Here is a 19,539-nt window from a genome sequence, read left to right on the forward strand (position 1 = left end):
TTAACTTCGAAACAATTTTCATCTTTCAGAAAAACTTCACTTAAGATACAAAAATCAATCTTGTTTGAATTTAAATAAAAATCTAGAAAAGATAGGTTACGTCGGACACTTTGAATATTATATTGTAAAAAGGATATCATGTTGAAACTTGAGAAAGAACCCTAGCGGATTTCCTCGCAGTACTGGATGCTCGAACGGGGCAAGAATTAGCACAGACAGACATTTTTTCTTCAAATTCCTTAATAAGATTGTGAGGGATCATCGGACGGATACTTTCTTGAATAGCGAGAATTAATCTTTCAAGTTCTGAAGACCGCAAATAGTTGTTTGTAATTTTCGGTCCAAGAAGACTTGTTCCAGACGGCTTGGGGGGTGTATTGGGAGAAGGCTTGGTGGGTGAATTGATAAGAGATTTGGAAGGAACCAGTTTCCTTTTGACGACAGCATTGTATTTATTTTTGGTTAAGATTTTGTTGGCATTTTGATCATCATCCTTGGTCGAAATTGCAGACGTGTTCACCAGTGGAGGGAAATTGCCGTCATAAGTGATGTCATCGAGACATTCGAAATAATTTTCGGAAAAATTCTCTTTGACCTCTTTATACGAAAGATTTTTAGTCGCCATTATCTTGTTGATATTTAATTCAACTTCCCTATTAGGGCAACACTTATTGAGAGCGTTATGCTAACCTGAGCCACAGGACAAGCACTTCATCACCTCACAATTTACACACTTCGGAGACTTTCCACAGTTAAGGCACCTGCTCTCTTTAGCTTTGCAGAATTTAGATACGTCACCGTATCTGCCACACTTAAAGCACTGCTTTAAAGTGGGTACAAAGTATTCGACCGGCAGATTACAATAGTTAAATTTTATTGCCTTAGGGAGGGCTCTCCCTTTGAAGCCAATTTTGATGCTGGTTGTGGGAATCCACTCGTCTTTGTTGTTGGGATTTCTTCCTTGGAAACGGACAGCGGACTTAATCGGAATATCGGATATGGCGTTTTTAATTACATCATCGACACTATATGTGCATGGGATGTTTCGAATAACTCCAAATCTCTCAGTGATCGACCTCGGTATGTATGCTTTTAAATTCTTTTTATTAAATTCATTATTCATAACAAAATTGTTGGCATTGGCAGCGGAGCTGAAAAGCAGGTTGGCTCTACCCCTGCTGACAACTTTTAATTCTTTTAAGCCGTACATACAGAAATCCTTCAACTAATCATAGAAATAGAGATTGGAGTTGAGGAATAGTCCATCTCTGTTCAACATACCAAAAAAAAAAAAAATATATATACATCATCGTGACTAAAAATTACAACAGTTTATTATTTGGACATATAAGCCACAAATCTATTGGCTTAGTCCATCTCTGTTCAACATACCAAAAAAAAAAAAAAAAAAAAAGGATTTAAAAATTAATTTCAAGTCTTCTTTGAAATCAAATGTGGAAAATTTATTTTTTTAGTAATTTTCTACAACAAGAATCTGAATTTAAATTGTTTTGCGCTAATTTTTTAAAAGAAACCCTAAAGTAAAATAAGTAATATTTGAAGAAGAAAGGAGGTATTAAAAAAATATGTCGTTAATTTGTGCAAGTAAGTTAAATTCGTTTAATAGTAATATAATAAATACTGTGCTTGAGAATATCACAAATGCACAACTTTTTTTTTTTTGTTGTTTCTTTAGTTACAAATGAGATGCCTGATATTGCGGTCGTATCGCCTTTTTCCGGAGCAATTTTCGAGAAGCGTATTATTGAAAAATACATAACCGAGAATGGCTGCGATCGAATTAATGGCAAAGAGATGAAAATTGAAGATTTAATTGAGGTGAAGACACCACCAATTGTAAAACCGAAGCCTCCTAGCGCTACTAGTATTCCGGCAACCCTCAAAACAATGCAAGACGAGTGGGGCGCTCTCATGTTGCATTCATTTACGCAGAGGCAACAATTGCATTGATATTTGTTCCCTCCAAGCAGTAGTTCTCCTCTCGCTTTCTTTTTCATCATTATTTATATATAGGTTTGCTATCTTTCCAGCTCTTAGTGCTTAGTTTGGATGATAATAGTTGTTCCGCTTCGCAAACAAATGTAATAAAAGGTAAAATAAAGTGAAAAACGCAAAATCGATCTAACATCGCATTATCAACAGCAAATTCTCATACTCACTGAACTAAGTCGTAACCTAAATAAGGAAATGCTGATAATAAATTACTGTGGCTCCCTTAGAAAGATATTTTTCCTCAAGGTAGGACGTTTATCCTATAAAATCTGTAGCTATTACGATAAATAGGATATTTACTCCAATACACAATAAATTCATCGTCCAATGAAGAAAAATGAAGCTTCACTTACACGTAAAGTTCATGATAATCAACCTTTATTAACATCTCGATGAACATGATTTAATCTCTTAAATGCAAGAAAAAAAGATGGAAAAATTTTGGTAATAAGGATTTATTTAATGTTTGTAAGTTATAAAATCGAAATTTTTGATTAATTGTATTAGCAAAAAGTTGTTAACTATAAAAAAGACTATACTTTGTAACCAAAGCCAATAGAAAGTATTCCATCCTTGGAATTCTAATAGGAAAGCAGGTAAAAGCCATAATCCTTGAGCTAATACCCACAAGGAAAAATAACTTACGGCAGTTCCAATTCCTATACTTTTAAAATTACTGAAGCATAAAGGTAATAAAGCCAAGTACCAAATGAAATATTGTGATGTCACAACCGAATTGTACGTTACCATAACAAACGTTATAGTAAAAATACAAAATGGCAAAGATTGTCGAAATTGACCGAAGGCAAAAGTTAAAAACACTATCATTATCAATTGCGGCATCAATACCAATAGTTTTTGTAAAGAGGACAAGCCCTCTGTATCGCTTCCCAGATATTGCATTAAAAAGTACAAGGAGAAATTATGACGTAAATCTTTTCGTACTAGGTGATAAATATAAGCTTCATATAAGAATTTAAAGCCATATAATTTGTAAAAAAGTAAAGTCAATGTAGTTAAACTGGTAACCGTACCCATAATCAATAACAATTGCTTTTTGCAAGGGCAGATAAGCTTTCTTATGAAATCCGCAATTCGACAAGTTGAGTGTTCACTTAATGCTAGATAGTAAGCCAAACTGAAAAATAATGGATATAATCGTAAATGTATAGCCAATCCATGCAAAATACCAGCATAAAAGATTAACAGTAAACTTAATCGTTGCTCGTTTACTTTGAATGCTTTCATGATCATGTATAGAGTAAGTATAACAATAAAGCTTGAGAAACTATCGCCATTACCGCGTGTAGATATGACGGCGGTAAGAGGATTGTATAGCCAAAAGCAGGCTGAGACTTTGGCAACAATTTCAGGACACTTAATATTAACGCTTTGTAAACAATCCGTTTTTTTCAGTCGAGAATATTGAAATCTAAGCTCATCTTTCACCAGCTTATAAATAAGTACTGCAACCCATATATCGAAGCCAGAATAGATTATTTTCCCAACAGCTGGATGTAAAAGCACACTAGGGATTTGCATAAACGCATAAATTGGACTGTAACGAAAAGTGTGTCGATTAAACGGAGACCCGTCGTTCAATATACCGCGCGCTCCGTCGACTACTACCTTGTAGTCAATATCCGTATAAGGCACTTCGGAATAAGAATCGTGTATTTCTCCATACACAATTAATAAAAGTCGTATAATCGTTGAGAAATATAAATGAGCAAAGAATCTGATATTAATTAATGAATGCAATGAATGCAACATTCTTCTTGCTTCTTGTTTATTACTTTTAACCGTTCGAACGAAATGTTTACATTAAGAGTTACCATTACAATGTAGTTTGAAGCAGTAGATACTACTTATGAGCATATATGGTAGTATACTCCGTTTAACCTTTTAATTTACTGTTCCGAGCTTTTTAAGCCTCTGTTGTCTGTAGTTCTGCTTTAGAGTCCTGTTCTCCACCTTTTCCATGGGGAAGGAATAGAAAAAGCACATGAAGTACAAGACCAAAAATACAAGTTCATAAAAGAACTGAGAAACTTTGAAAATGAATAAAAATATAAAATTCGGACTTTCATTTGACCTACAAATGTTGTATGCAAGAAAACCGTATCCTACTTAGTGATTTATTATTGAAAAAAAAGTACAGAAATTGTTGATCAGAAATATGACTTAAGGATCACTCTAAAAAGACCACCCCCGGCAACTCCAAAACATTCTCAACTATCATAAAAGATTCTCCAAATATATTAGGGTGCCCTATAACTTTCTTCTTTTTGTTTAATGCGAAATCAATAGCGGACATAGCCCGTCTTGATGAAATGATTATGTATGGGAATGTTGATGCCATCGACTATATCGCGGATTTTCAACGTGCATACTCTGACGAGATCCGAAGGGCGGCCACTACAGCCTTCATCTTTCAAATCAAAATATTTCCTGTTTAGCGGCTTCGACTTCGTATTTTATTTTATAAAAGAAGTCAAGTCTTATAATTTGCCAAAATATGAATGGTTACAGCGTGTTTTTACTATAATTACAATTTGGTTTTCATATCTTTAGCAGCTTTTTGCAAACAATCTTTAAACAATTTGAATTCTTTATCGCAGGTCCTGTATTCTATATTCAGATCACGAGTCACACAGGCCGCATATACAGTCGCAGAATGAGCACATTTACTCAATAGTATAGGATAATTACGCAGACGTTGGTTGGCTTTGCGCACGGACTCCATTTCCGTCTTTCTTAAACTTTGGCTCTTGTATAGGTTCAGCTATGAAAATGTCATATAGTGGCTTGGAAAATAATATTAGCATGGAAGTGGTTATAAAACCAATTTGAAATAATCTGGGATTGCGTTGTATCCAATTACGTTTTGGTAGCTGAGCTGTGCGTTTAAGTTTTCTTTTTTCTGCTTGGCGATCTAATAATTCTTGTATTTGAGGCGGCGGTCTATAAGGTTCACAAGGAGGTACGAAACGTCGCGACATTATTTTCTGTAACTTTTGTAAACTTCTGTTACTCTGTGAGGAGAAAAGGCAATGTTTATTCACCTTCTTAAATTTCTGTTATTTCTTTTATTTTAGGCCGATCTTCTCGTTCATTCAAATAACTACGCTGCAGATCAATACCAGAACAACACAATGACTCTCTATGCCACTTCACACAACATAAACGCATTTGTTCTAATACGTCTAAGCATTTACTTTCCTGGTAATTATTTTCTATGAATTATATAATAAAAATATTATTCTTAAAAGTCATGTCCTTTCGCAAGAATTTACCTTTTAGACAAGCTTGTATTCGACACGCGTTCTTTTTACAAGGATCCTTCCTAGTATCAAAGGACATATATAAAAACTACACAATAAAATTTTTTTACTTTATTCACCGGAAAACCTCATTAAACGAATTTTTAAGATTATGGAGAAAAACATGAAAAAAGCACAAGAACAGCTGATCGGTTTAAAAAAATAGAGTTGTCACAGTTGTATTTGTGTATCGTATATTTAAATGCGATTTGTTATTAGAACGCAAAACAGTCGAATCCACAAAAAGATTATGCACAATGAAGCGTAATATGCGCCACAACGGGCCGTCATTTTCGTTTTCGAGTTGAAAACTCTCAGGTGGTCAACACAACAGGCAGCCGCGCTTTTACAGGGAAATGTATGGTTTTGGAACCAAAAGCAGCAAAATCAACGTAAGCACAAACAATAAATTTATAAAAAAAAACAATATGGAGGTTAATATGAAAGTAAACAAGCTTGTTTGTTGATACATAATTTGGAAATTATCGTTTATTGCAACAATTTGATTTTTGATATTTCAATTCCTATAAGATGTCGTAACAAGTCGGCAAGGTTAAATTCTCATCCCGTAAATAAGAATAACGCATCATTGTGTGGAAGCACTAAGGCAAATCATATGTTTTGCAGATGTACATACAATTAAGACAAAAACAAGACCACGCACAGAATACATACAGAATATTTTTTTAAAAGTAGAAATTATTCATCTAATTTATAGTTGCTTTACACTAATATACTCTTTTTTTATATTATGTAAGAAATGAGAAACAAGCAATAAAGGCCATTTATTTTAAAGTTAAAATATATTCATTAAACTGGTTTTTAGAGAGTGATAAATTTGTTTCCAAGTTGGGGATCAATTAATACACAAAAATGTATCTAATATTAATCGTTGGACAAGCTTGTTTACTTTTATATTGGTTTTCTTATTGTAATTTTTTATAAATTTCTTTTGTACGCTTACTTTAATTTCTTTATTTTTGATTCTAAGACCATATGGTTTTGTTTACATTTGCCTGTAAAACAGTATGGTAGCACGGCTACCCGTTTTTAACACAAAAATGAAAATGACGCTTGATTGTGTTAACCCCTTAAGTGTTTGAAAAGTTTTGCTAAAAATTTTAATCATATATACAAATTATAAAATAAAAAAAAACATTAAAAATAATGCAGTATAGAGACAAATTGTGATCCGTTGCATTTTTACATTAAAATTAGTTGCCATTTTTCACCCTCTAACTTTTTTTTTCTTTTTTAATATGAGGTATATTGATATGACGGACGTCAAAATCAATTATTGGCAAGAATCAAATCTTATTTCCCGCCTTAGATGTTCACCGCTTTCATTATGCTCAACTTAAAGCTTCGAAGCTTGATAGGCGAGCAAAAATGTTTTGTGTATGTGCAGCTTGATTCTTTAGATGAGTACCGTTATTCATATAATCCGGCAACTCTTCAGAAGCACGCCAAATCAGATTTTTTCTGTGCGTTCTTCATGGGCCGAAAAGAAAAAGTTTCAATCAATTTCTCTAGAAGATCTTTTCACATACGTTAAAAATGTGTAAAATTATATACTTCTTTTATTAATATACTGCACGTTGATTAAAATTCATAAAAATTAAGAAGGAAAAAAATCCTATATTGTTCGGACGACAGACCATCAGAGGGGTTTACAAATTGTCATTGTATTTTAGAACAAGAGCGTAGTGTGTAGTGTAAGAGTGTACAAAGAATAGTTGTGTAGAAGCAAGAAAAAAAGTCAATTAGAAATTACTAAAGTAAAATTACACCACCACCACTATTGAAAAGGAAATTCTTAGCTTAAATACTCTTCTTAATTAAAAATATGCCTTCAAAAAAGAAAAAGTATAATGCACGTTTTCCAGCGGTAAGTTGAAATGAAAAGTTCACAGTAAACAAAAATGAAATGTATATTTTTGTTTATATATATCATGCATATTTGTTTAATGAACAAACTAAATAGAAACATTCCGCAATACCTTCGATAAACATATAAATGTAAAATGAAATCATGTTGCATATCAATAGTGACAAAACGAAAAAAATAAAAAAAATGAAAATAAATAAAATTCTTTAATCAATAACTTATATATATATATATATGTGTTTGCAGGGTCGCATCAAGAAGATTATGCAAAGTGATGAAGAAGTGGGTAAAGTGGCTCAAGCAGTGCCAGTTATAATTTATATCCTTTTTGAACTCAAATGTGTTTTAGTAGCTTTTTGCTCTAAGGTTGATTCTTTTTTATATCTCACGGTTTCCTTAACTACAAAAATAATGGGATTATTATCCTGCTTTATTTTCTTTTTTATGATTACCTAGAACATTGGAATTATTTGTGGAATCGCTGTTAACAAAAACTTTAAAAATTACCAATTCTCGAAATGCCAAAACCTTATCAACGTCTCATATGAAACAATGCATAATGTCGGAGCAGCGATTCGATTTTTTACGCGAATTGGTTAAGAACATACCGGATATAAGTGTGGCTGAAGAAGCGGCCCAATATCAAGACGATGACAATCAAAGTTCTAATGAAGAACCCTGTAACGATTCGGATACACCATACGATTTAAGTATGCCATCAACTTCCACCCAAAGACACCATCACAATTCCTTTAACGGTGGCGGAGGAGAAGGCGATAATGGAGATGATGCCGTCAGTCCAAATGGGTTCACCACACAGCCCAAACAAGCAGACATCGAGCACAGCAGCCGTTATCAGCATGTGAAACGTGAAACACCAGAGTCGAGCAGTCATCGGTTAAAATTGAGACGTTTATTACCGAAATCTTCAAATTCCTCTTCTTATTTGCCCACAATTTTGCCCACAGCAAATACTAATAATGTCAATAGTGCATCTGTAAGGCATTTAAATGTTTTGACAAATTTAAGCGGCACCAAACTGTTGCGTTCGGAATCCTCTCCCTTACCGGAACCTTATACAACGCAACTAAAAACGCAACGTCTCAAACATCAGTCACATTCGCTTTCATCGAATAGCAACAATCGTCAAAATACTCTTACAAATGCAACCACGACGACAACAGCAACAATACCGCCATCATCATCATCATCATCATTATCATCATCGACACCATCACCAATAACTATACCAAATAAATTACAACAAAAACAAACTGCCATACCCGCGCCTATCGTTAGCATCGATTTTTGCAACAAACCTGTAGTCAAAATAGATTATAGCAGTTTATCAGCAACGGATGCAACCACAACGACAGCAGGTTCCTGCCCCTCGACAGCACCCGCCACTATGGCAAATACATTCAATTTTTCGGCTGATTGTGGGGCTGCCACACCAGTTATAAATATAGATCTTTCCAATATGGTGGCAAATGTTGCAACCGATTTAACCACCACCAACAAAAAAACATCACAAGCTAACGTAGTTGGTATTGGTGTAACTTCCGCATCAAATATTGACGGGGTAACCAAAGTTTCAATCGATTCAAAGAGTTCATCGAACGATTCGACAGTAAGATCTACATCGATAATATCATCTAAAAGCAACCCCTGTTTGGATTTAGATGAGGACTATGACGATTTATGAATTCTCCCCTACTATTGTTCTTCTCTCTCCCCTTCTGCAGCAACGGACTAAGTTCAAATGAACTAATGACTTTATATCTTCAATTATTATAATTTTTTTTTTTTTTTTGTAGTTTTTAATTATCGCTGGATATATTAAAAACATTTGTAAAAATTCTAGAAGTTGATATAATTGTAATAAGTAATAGAAAGAAAGAAGGATGGTTTGTAGCGTCCGGAATCAATTCGTAAAGATTCTAAAAAAATGCTTTATTCTTGATTAATGTAAGATTCTGTGATTTAACTGGACTCATATGTCCACAGAACCGGTATCAAGTTCTTGAAATTCTCGAAGCTTTAACCCGATAACCCCTAATAACAATGTGCTCAAAGCATGCGCAAGACATGAATGAATCTGTATTTTTCGTTGGTATGGTATTAAGATGAAATCTGAAAATGATTGAAATTAAATCAAAGTTTCGAAGGGTTTCTTCATCGACTTGGAATTGAACAGTGACAGTAATTCTTGTTACCAAATCGAATTGTGTTTTGAACTCCGATTGTTATTCTCTCGTTCTATCCTAATTTGAGCAAATTAATTATGGCCTAAAGAAAAGGAGTTTCCAAGTGCGAAAAAACCATCATTTTTTTCCTATATTCACCTAAATTGCAGATATATGTGGAGTCTTTGGCTTAAGGTGAAAAGCTATGCACCGTCTTGCGCGCTCCGGAGTGACATTGAACCGAACAGATGAAAATATATTTTAATGCTTCCGACGCTTTCACTTTAAATCCTCTCTTATGTTTGGGTGTCGTCTCGTCTCCCATTTATGTTTTCAATAAGTCTTCTTCTAATGAGTATATATAACTATCTTTGCATTTTCGGATCGTCAAATATTTAAAAAAATTCAATTCATCCTCTTGCTCACACAATTTCGGTGCGTCAAATATTTTAAAAAATTCATACCCGTTTGCGACATTCAGAAGGAAGTTAAAAGGTGTATGTCTACCCGCCCAGCCCTGCAATGTCTGTTCACAGAAACAATGGGATACAGTTAAAGATATATTTAAAATTGAGTAAAGTTAATTTTTGACAAAATATCTTAAACAAAACAAATAAGTAACCGTCAAATGAAAATTTTAGTGAATTTGGAACGATTTCAGCCGAACTTAATTCAGCGTATTAAGCAGGATTCCTTGGATTTTTAGTCGAAGCCGTTTACGGCGGCATAATACAATCATGTCCAGCATATATGAATAGCTCATCTTTGGATAGTGTCCGTAGAGCGACTTATCATCGTAAAAGATAAAACGTTATTTGGATACGCCGTACCGATCGAAACGAGTAATAATAAGAAAGAGAAACACAGGATATGGCCAGTGCATAACAACGCGGTGCTTCCGAGGAATCCTTAAGAGAATTGGAATTATAGGGCCGAGTGTTGTCAAGCTGAATAAGTGTTTTCGGTATTATTATTAAGCCTCGTCTATTTATCCCTATTCTTTTATATGCCATCATTTTATTTACTCTCTCCTGAAATAAAAATAAAACGAAAGGTATTGAAAATAAATTCAAATACTTGTCGTATTGTCGATTGACAAGTAAAATTCGTTAAATGCTTATTCTTATTGGATTTTAGTTGTCAATCGACAATATGCAAAGAGAAAGAACGTAAAGAACTTCATAAGAGATAAGTATACGCTCCGAAGAAAATTAATATATATATATATAAACATATATGTGACGTTAGCAAACAGCAAGTATACGACCTGTTTTACCAATTAGGAAAACTGAATATTTCCTTAAAACACTTGAGAGTTTCGGAGTCTTCTAATTTATTAGGTGTTTGCAAACATTTTGATCATTCTTTCGCTTGGAAAAAGCATTTATTGAGAAAAATTGGAATGACGTCTATTAATCAAAAGCATCCATCCATCATTTTCTGCAACATTGTACAATACTTTTGGCAATAAGGCGAAAGAACTGGTATTGGTTTGGCAGCGATCCACTCGCCGACCCATTTCCGCATTTCTTCAACTTTGTGGACACACGTGCCGACTAAGCCATTGCTGCCCAGATCTGAACAAGTGATGATCACGATGATCACTTGTCTAGTGATTACGTTGGGTGTGGCAGAACATTCCATTCGAGCGGTCAAAAAATGGAATTTCCATTCGCCATTAGTCACAATAAGCCTGTGCACGTGTTCGTTGGACTTAGTCAAGAGGTTACTTCAGATAAACCACAAAAGTAATGAATTTTGAAGGCTCCATGATTCGGCTGACGCTAGTGGTGGTTATTAGGATTAAATGGAAAACTGTTATCTCGTGTAGGGGAATGTCAACACGATCGAATTTAACCATTACTTCTTAGAAATCGCTAATCAACATTTTTGCAAACACCTAATTTATCGCAATAGTTTCCCATAATTCGTCCATTGTACGTAACGTCCTATTTCTGTTTCATTTCTGAGTGATAATGAAAAAAAAAAAAGGACAATGGAAAAGTCCAAAATTAAGTAAGTCTTTATTTAAAAAAATGTATAACTTTTCATTTTTTAAAAATATACAATTTTTTTTTTTTTTTTTTTTACATATATACATATATATATGTATATCCATATACATATATGTATATGTCTTTTGTGTTAATTTTTTTCCTTTAACATAATTTTACAAATTTCAATAATTTTTTTTCTTTGCAGCAAATTGATGGGTTAAAGTTAAGTTTGTCGGTAGTTTGTAGACGCATTTGGGTCTAGAGATGCTTTAAGCACAAATTCTTGTCTTAAAAAAAAAAAAAAAAGAAAATTTCAATATAACAAAATACATGATATTTAAAATTTACATTTTCCAAAATTTTCCAAAAATTACTTTTCTGCCTTTTTTTTTTTAAATCTCTCTCAATGAAATATAAATTAAAATGTTAAAATAAAGTGTTGCAAATTTACGGTTCGGTGTTGGTTTTGTACTTTTTTTTTTCCTTTCTTTTTTTGTTGTTTTTTTTTTCTTATATATACATATATATATATATATATCTATATATATCTATATATATATATATGTAGCCTTGTAGTCGATTCATAATCATTCTAATCTTCGGGTACCTTCCATTGCAATTGCTTGCCGCGTTCGTATAAAGCTTTAATTGATGTCGTGAATTTGTTATCCTTTAGCAATTGCAAGTAATGTTTGTACAGCTGCAAAGTAGTCCGTGCATCCTCGACTGAATCGTGAGTTTCCGATTGTATTTTAGTGCCCAGAAAATGCCAAGCCAGAAATCTTAACGAGACCATACGATGATGTGGCATATGAAATAAATGTACGGTATCAATTATTTGCTCCGACGGTACGCATATATTAATAACGCTGTAAGAAAATGTACAAAATTAAACAAACAAACAAACAAACAAGAAAAAAAAAGGAAAAAATTAATTTTCAAAATTTTTTCTAATAAATTAAACTAACCGAAAATCGTTTTTCAGACCATGACCTACAAATAGAACACCGACATCCACAAGATATTTGAGCTTTTGATATGAATACTTTAGTGCCGTTAAACGTTTGCTGCTGAAATTTGCATCCAAATCGCCCGGTTTTATGCCCGAAAATTGCGTAAGATAATCGACCACTTTTTCCTGCGTTGATATGTAGTCATCAAGAAACGGTATCCCTTCATTTGGCCCTTGTCTAAAATGAAAAAACAAAAGAACGTTGGCAGATATTTTTAAAAAGTCATTTCATCAACGGGGCATGAACTGTTCCAACTTTACTGCATTTCGCTCTTCGTATCGACTTTTGAATTTAAAAAAAAAAAAAAAAAAAAGAAACAGCGGGATCCTTGATTTTCTCATTGTTAAATGAAGGGATAAACTCACTTTACATTCATATTCCGATAATAACGATAAGAGAGCGACAGAGAGAGAGAGAGAGAGAAGCGAAAACGGCTTTTCAAAGCAAAGCAACAATTTTTGACTACCAAATAGACTTTGAGTACAATTTTCCGAGAGAGAGAGAGAGAGAGAGAGAGAGACAATGCCAGTGTAAAAGCTTTGGCCTACTTTATATCAGCGACTCCCAAAGAGTGCGCTGAAAAAACAAAAGGCAATGCTTTGGTTACCAGAATTCCTAATAGTAGCATTCCGAACGCTGCGATTAGTTTTTAAAATATTCCCATTCGATTTTTCGGAGTTTAAAACAAGATAACTCTTTTTTTTCTCTGCTTCCTCGAAGCTTTTCTGCTTTACTTAGCAGTAGTATAACTAACTGTGCGAGCTTTTTTACTTATTTTTCTTAATGTTTACCACTTCAACAAATGCTCGGGCATCCCTTCGAACAGCACTTGAATTGTATTGAGCTAAATACCTACCCATGATGATTGTAGTTGTTTTTGTTTTGTTTTTTTTTTTTGTTTTAATACATTTTCTTACCCGCGTATACATGAAATACGCGCTACACTCAGGTGACATGGTTTTATGGTTGCTGTTTTGCCATCTGGTCTGATTTCATTCTCTTCGGGATTTAAAGTGACAAACTCAGCATCCATAGCTACCAAATCACCGGCTTGCGGCATTTCATTCGCCTGCAATGGTTTAAAGAGAACATCACTTGGATTATTCACTTGTAAAGGATTTAATATATCCTAATGAGAGAAGATAGAAATTAAAAATAACAAAATAGATTATATTGTTATAAAATCAAAGAGATTTTATGTTTCAAATATTACTTGTATAAAAGGATTAAATAAAGGTTGCAACTCAAGTGGATTTATGTCCTTAGTTTTTAAAATCTCTTTTTCCATATCGCTTTTATCACTATCCAGATTACTATAAAATAGTATGCATGGGACTTTCCAATCTAATGTAAACCAAACAGATTCCTGATTTGAAACGGGTGATATGCTAAGAAAGACGGCCATAAGAAGATTTCATTATAACTTGGTGTAACTTTTCCAAATTTTCTTCTTTTTTTCTTTGCTTACCAGAAATCATTGAATATATACCATTGGGGTTGTTCGTCAGTCGCACTTTTATTATCCATTTTTAAGGTATGATATTTCTTGCTGACGTTTATCAAAGAGACTAAATTTTTTTGTGTGCCATCGTCTACTTGACACACCACCGCGTGCAGAGAATATTCCCGATAGCTTTCTTGATTAAAAATCTTTAACTTGTGTAGTAAATGTTTCGATGCATTAGTTGTACCGCTTTCGGATAAATATTTCGCCTCATCGCCTTTCGTATTACTGCTATCAGTTTGTACGCTTAGTTCGCCCTGCTGTTCATTGATCGCCATCGAAAAGTACAATGGAAACCAAGAATTTTGGCGACTACAAGGTGAAGTAGTCGTATTGCTGGGTGTTTGATTTACATTCGAAGGAGATTTCCTAAGGAAACGATATATATAGAAAGTTAGTCAGGGAAATTTTACCTTACACTTACCTATCGGGATGTAAAAAATGACAATCACTGCGTGAACAATTGATGCCATAACGGCAAGGCTTATTCGTATTTAAAGTGGCCGGACTTTCTGTCAAATTATGAGTATTATTACGATTTAATTGTTTGCGGAGAAAAGCCAGATCTTTCTCATTACTCAAACCGCAATTAATGGCCAAAATTTGTGGTAAGCCGCTAACCTATATTTTGGAAAAACAAAAAGGGACGCAAATGTCAAATGCCATTAAGACGTTGCAAGCATTATATAAAACCTTAACGCTTTGCTTGGTAGGGGAGAACTTTTTGCACTTTTCACAAAATGCCTGAATATTTTTTTCGGAACTCAATGAACCTTTAAGTATGGTGCCGAAATTAAAATATTCCCCAACATCTTTTCCAGGCATTTGTACGGGATATGTTAGATTACAAGTTAACAAAATGCTTTGTTTCGATTTCTGTAAAAAGGAAATGACATATATATATGTATATATATAGAAAATTTTTAAACAAAAACAAACACACTCACTTCTTCATTACACTTAAGACATCTGTTAATGGTAATTTGTTTTGTGCCAAATAATTTACTAATTTCGGTCTCTTCATTGATTTTGCTACGTTCGCGTTCATCATCTTTTATGCTTTCATCTAAAAAGAAAAAATAAGTCAAATTGTCATATTTCCTTTCGATCTTCGAATCTTTGAATCTTCGATACCATCACCTCCGATTGTTTTTCGTTAATTAGGGTCGTGTTAACTGGTGGATCACATTTCATCTATAACTTTAAGATGGCTTTAGTTAATGTTTGTGTCAAATTTCAGCTGGATTAATCTCAACTGCACATATATATATATGAGGGGGGCATTCATGAGAATTTCTTAAAAATTCTCCATTTTTTCGGAGATTATTTCAGTTTTCTAACTATTTTTGATGAATTTTACACCTTTCGATGCGAATTTCAACAGCAGATAACAACAAACAAACGCTTGACGAGAAAGTCTTGGCAAACCGATATATGTAAATATCCATTTACATTATTCAATTGGAAATTATTTCATTTCTATTGCTGTTGAAATCGCTTCGTATAGAAGACGTATTGATACCAGTCGAGTTAAACTGCACTGCTAGCGTCCAAAATACTTTTTCGCTTCGACTAGTCGATCGCTAATTATGTCATCTCTTGATTTACGCGAATTTTTTGGACACTAAGAAGGAAATGACAATATTTTCATATACAGAGTTCTGGGTGGCGAGTGTAAACATTGAATTTAAAACTATGAATATAATAAAATAAAAAAAAAAAAAGACTATGATACACTTTTTATAACTGCAAACGTTACACACCGCTTTTCACGTCTATAACTTGAAACATATCTCCGTTAGATTTCATTGGATCCATATCATCTTCTATGTAAGCATTTGTAGGCAAAATAGGCGGTTTAACTGAATAAAAAGGAAAAAAAAAAAAAGAAAGAAAGTTTGAAATGTTAAATGCAAATACAATTAACCCATTACTAACGGTAAGGGCTTTGTCCATATATAAGATTACTGAATCGGCTATTCTTATATGAATCCAAAATCTCATAATGCATTTGATGCAAAATAAATCGATTCCAATTCTGTAAATAAAAAATATAAATCATTTGATATTATATTTGTCCATCATTGCTTACTTGGCTTAAACTTATTAAGTTAACATTAGAGGATCGATCGGATAGAATTAATCCAAGAGCTGAAGCCTCTGGAACGGTGCGAAATGAACGCAAAAAATTGCTAGCTTGACAAGGTGTAGAAGCTGGATAACAAACGTTGATATTTATTATCTCAAAGCTATGCTAATAATCCGTTTCTATATACTCACCCGTACTCTTGTCCAACATATGAAACAGAAAACCCAATTCACAAGTTAAACAAAACTCTTTAGAGCAGCTATGTTCGATTAGTTTCTGCCTTAAAGGTTCTATAAAGTATAAGATTTGTAGCATCGCGTTGCAATAAGAGTTGGGTAGTGTAGCTTCTAAACCTGCAAAGCAAGTCTGATTGTGTTGTTCAAAATCGAAATCTTGCGTACCCAGCTTCGAGTACTTCAAGTCGACTTTCCGGTAACGTCGTGGTATAATTTTAACATTGTTATCGGATGATTTAACAACGCTAGTTAAATTATTGCCCGCCCCTGTGAAAAGTGTTAAGTAGAATAGATGTTAAAACTAAGCGCAGAGAGAAACGCAAGCAAGAGAGATTTCCTTCGACGCATACCCTGCCTTTATGGGCAGTTATGTGTTGATGAAGGCATTCCCGGTAATGTGATTTCACGTGATTTACCTGCACTTCCAGCATTAGGACATTCAGTTATATACGGTATTTGATTACGCGTCTGGGTGCGCGGATTGGGTGAATATCCAATCGGTCCTTGCATTTTCATGTTGTTCAAAACTTCCTGTTCTATTGGTTTCGGACGGCGATATTGATAACGCAATAGCTCGGCCGGCCAATCGGAGAAGTAACGTGTCCCCGTAACCAAGTGCGGCAAAACTATTGATGATAAGGGGAATGTGGTATCAGTAATAGGTACGATGGGTAATTGAGGTACTGGATCAGCAAATTCCGTATCACGAGAGAAAGCATTAAATTGTGGTTGGGGAGTATTTACCGCAGCTATAATACTTATATGACCAGATTGATCCCCGATTGCCATTACTTGCGACGAAGAGCTTATATCAAAACTTAGTACACACTGGCTACTGCTGTTATTAATGTTATACATTGAAACGCGTGGTTCACTTAACTCGACGGTATCGACTAACTGTACTTGGCCATAACTGGAGACCACGACTAAACGTGAAGATTGCGAGGGTAAAAATTTCAATAATTGTGGATCCACTAAAACTGGTATAGGCGAAACCAAGCGCAACATTCGCAAATCGTAGACCATCAAGAAACGATCAATTGCTAAAGTACTTTGACGTCCGCTATAACCACACGATATTAGGTAGTTGCCCTGAACGTCGAAATCAGACAGACTTCCCGTGTGAGTTTTGATCGTATGCTCAACGTGCAAAGAGTTCAAATCACGCAAAGTAACTGTACCAAATGGATCGCCGGCGAAAAGAAGACGAGAATTTTGTCGCAAAACTGTACAACCGGCAGAGCCAACATTTTCCTAAAAAAAAAGCAAGAAACACTTCTGTTAAACTTTGGTTAAAGCATTTTGTTTTTGCATTGTTTTGCCACGATGAATATAGACAGTATGCGGATCAGCATGCCTTGGTATTGATATCTGCTACATGTTAAAAGCTCTTGATATGTATGCGTTAGTATTTTGTACGTGCTTGTTGAGATCGTAAAATAGACTCGACATATGTGTACCTAGGTTCGAAATTTTGCGAATTCGAAAAAGGACATCACTACAGCCCCTATAGCTCTTAAAATTTTAGGGATCTCGGATGTGTATTTGTGGGTAATGTAAATGGAATGATAAAATTGTTCGACAATTTCCTTATGAGATGATATCATTCTACAAGAAAGCTCACCAAATTTGTTTCCTTTAAGCTTCTTAAATCAAAATCGATCATTTCTTCTTGTAGTCCGGCCATTATTAGGCGATGTGGTGACAATTGCTGCATGCAAACCATTTCCGTTAAATTTTTCGATCTAAAATTGATATTTCCTAAATTTAGTCTGCGAGGAGAACTAAAAGATAGCTTTACCTGTGCGTAAATTTGGGAATACCTCTCCGTATTTGATGTCTTAAAGAGGTTTGAGTTAAAACCAATATACCCGCATCCATTGTATCAATTTGCCGCACTATATCGCTGGCATGCACTTGAAATGAGGTATACTTTTGCAAGCTGCTACTAAAATAAGATGTAACATGACCCTAAAATATTTCATAAATTTAGCAAAATATAAACTTAAAAATCAATCGTCTTACTCCTTGGTTACCCATCCATAATAATTCTTCATAATCATCAAAAGCTACTGCCGAGACTCCATAATTCTCGCCTCCATCTGCTAATATAGGTACCAATTCCATGTAATCCGATTCACTGGAGGAACCTATGTTAAAGCCACCGAAATTTGGTGAATAATGGGCACTTGGACGTTGGCCACCTCCGTCATAGACATCTAAGCAATAAACGACAATAGATTTACGAAAGTTTCTGTATCTTTGGCCTCATACTTACTCAGCATATCAACAAAATCCATCTTGTGAAAATTATACCTTAGGATTTATCTTTTACACAATTTATTTAATTTATTTATTTATTTTTTTTTTAGATGTTGAGTTAAGATGGACCAAGCCAATAAATTTGAGGCTATATGTCCAGATTTATTCAATTTATTACATTGATTTTCCTTACGTTTTCTTTGAATATTCTTTGTTTGTTGATTTCGTGTTCGATAGCATTTTTTTTATATTTTATGTAAAGAAATATGTACAATTAATACTATTGATTTACAACTCTGTCTGCAAGTTTTAACTACAACTCTGCTTCTTTTTATGCTATGTAGGAAGATTCAAATCAAAGGCAAGTGATATAAAATTTTTCGTTTTCAGTGTGAAACACAGTGTAAAAATATATAATATTAAATAATTGCGAAATTCTTTCTAATTAGCAGTTAAGAATATCCAAAATCACATCCTTCTTGAGGACAAAGGCGAAGAGAGTTCAGAAATATGATACAAAATTAAGCTGGGTAGTCTTGACAAAAAGATCATTTTGCATGCTACAAGGACTTAAACAAAATATCTATCTCGAAACGGAACCATGCAAATTGCAAAAAAAGGGATTTTATTACATAACTTTATTTATTGTAAAATGTTTGGATCGCCAATGCGCTCGCGCAAACGCTCAATTAATAAAAAAATATCCGATGACCTATAGGATAATTAAACGTCTAATAACTAATAGGAGTAGTATGTTGTAGTATAGAACGAGATTGACTTTTGCTTTTTTAACGTACTCTACTAAGACGCTGAACGAGTTAGTTTCGATTTCCTTTTTTTGCTTAAAATACTTTTTTTTACTTCAGGTTTTGTACTGGAAACGCGTTGTTCGAAATTTCGTTCCTTCTCTTTGTTTTGACAATTTTTTGAAAATATTAGATATAATTTATTCAGTCATTTTATTCTTAAATGACATTGAATGATGTGCAGTACAAAATGCTTTCAACATATATTTTAGTTTAAATATA

The 19,539-nt window shown here is 33.9% G+C and overlaps 7 protein-coding genes across 7 annotated transcripts; 2 read left to right on the top strand and 5 right to left on the bottom strand.

Annotated features, from left to right (window-relative positions):
• Positions 1-1,565: 1,565 nt before the first annotated feature.
• Positions 1,566-2,139, top strand: LOC119635903 (pre-mRNA-processing factor 19-like). Its single transcript, XM_038030933.1, has 2 exons — positions 1,566-1,605; positions 1,697-2,139. The coding sequence occupies exons 1-2, from the start codon at positions 1,587-1,589 to the stop codon at positions 1,969-1,971; spliced, it is 294 nt and encodes a 97-aa protein (XP_037886861.1). The 5' UTR covers positions 1,566-1,586; the 3' UTR covers positions 1,972-2,139.
• Positions 2,140-2,458: 319 nt separating this feature from the next.
• LOC119635902 (GPI mannosyltransferase 1) lies at positions 2,459-3,807 on the bottom strand. The gene has a single exon (XM_038030932.1). It carries the CDS (start codon positions 3,784-3,786, stop codon positions 2,473-2,475), a length of 1,314 nt encoding a protein of 437 aa, XP_037886860.1. The 5' UTR covers positions 3,787-3,807; the 3' UTR covers positions 2,459-2,472.
• Positions 3,808-4,473: 666 nt separating this feature from the next.
• Positions 4,474-4,782, bottom strand: LOC119635769. Its single transcript, XM_038030771.1, has one exon. The coding sequence runs from the start codon at positions 4,757-4,759 to the stop codon at positions 4,562-4,564; it is 198 nt and encodes a 65-aa protein (XP_037886699.1). The 5' UTR covers positions 4,760-4,782; the 3' UTR covers positions 4,474-4,561.
• Positions 4,697-5,027, bottom strand: LOC119635767. The gene has a single exon (XM_038030769.1). The coding sequence runs from the start codon at positions 5,013-5,015 to the stop codon at positions 4,722-4,724; it is 294 nt and encodes a 97-aa protein (XP_037886697.1). The 5' UTR covers positions 5,016-5,027; the 3' UTR covers positions 4,697-4,721.
• Positions 5,028-5,078: 51 nt separating this feature from the next.
• Positions 5,079-5,942, bottom strand: LOC119635768 (cx9C motif-containing protein 4). Its single transcript, XM_038030770.1, has 2 exons — positions 5,310-5,942; positions 5,079-5,249 (listed from the first exon to the last, which is right to left on the bottom strand). Exons 1-2 carry the CDS (start codon positions 5,374-5,376, stop codon positions 5,083-5,085), a joined length of 234 nt encoding a protein of 77 aa, XP_037886698.1. The 5' UTR covers positions 5,377-5,942; the 3' UTR covers positions 5,079-5,082.
• An 858-nt stretch (positions 5,943-6,800) lies between these two features.
• Positions 6,801-10,428, top strand: LOC119636026 (dr1-associated corepressor homolog). The gene is made up of 3 exons (XM_038031097.1): positions 6,801-7,224; positions 7,471-7,543; positions 7,677-10,428. Exons 1-3 carry the CDS (start codon positions 7,183-7,185, stop codon positions 8,927-8,929), a joined length of 1,368 nt encoding a protein of 455 aa, XP_037887025.1. The 5' UTR covers positions 6,801-7,182; the 3' UTR covers positions 8,930-10,428.
• A 1,518-nt stretch (positions 10,429-11,946) lies between these two features.
• Positions 11,947-18,737, bottom strand: LOC119635911 (PAN2-PAN3 deadenylation complex catalytic subunit PAN2). Its single transcript, XM_038030944.1, has 17 exons — positions 18,528-18,737; positions 18,275-18,468; positions 18,051-18,220; positions 17,874-17,994; positions 16,666-17,503; positions 16,205-16,516; positions 16,017-16,138; positions 15,863-15,962; positions 15,688-15,786; positions 14,872-14,990; positions 14,618-14,800; positions 14,349-14,545; positions 13,889-14,293; positions 13,634-13,808; positions 13,338-13,549; positions 12,376-12,597; positions 11,947-12,276 (listed from the first exon to the last, which is right to left on the bottom strand). The coding sequence occupies exons 1-17, from the start codon at positions 18,547-18,549 to the stop codon at positions 12,000-12,002; spliced, it is 3,768 nt and encodes a 1,255-aa protein (XP_037886872.1). The 5' UTR covers positions 18,550-18,737; the 3' UTR covers positions 11,947-11,999.
• Positions 18,738-19,539: the final 802 nt, after the last annotated feature.

The sequence above is a fragment of the Glossina fuscipes genome, unplaced genomic scaffold (genome assembly GCF_014805625.2).
Source record: "Glossina fuscipes isolate IAEA_lab_2018 unplaced genomic scaffold, Yale_Gfus_2 27, whole genome shotgun sequence".
In the NCBI taxonomy this organism is placed as follows: Eukaryota; Metazoa; Arthropoda; class Insecta; order Diptera; family Glossinidae; genus Glossina; species Glossina fuscipes.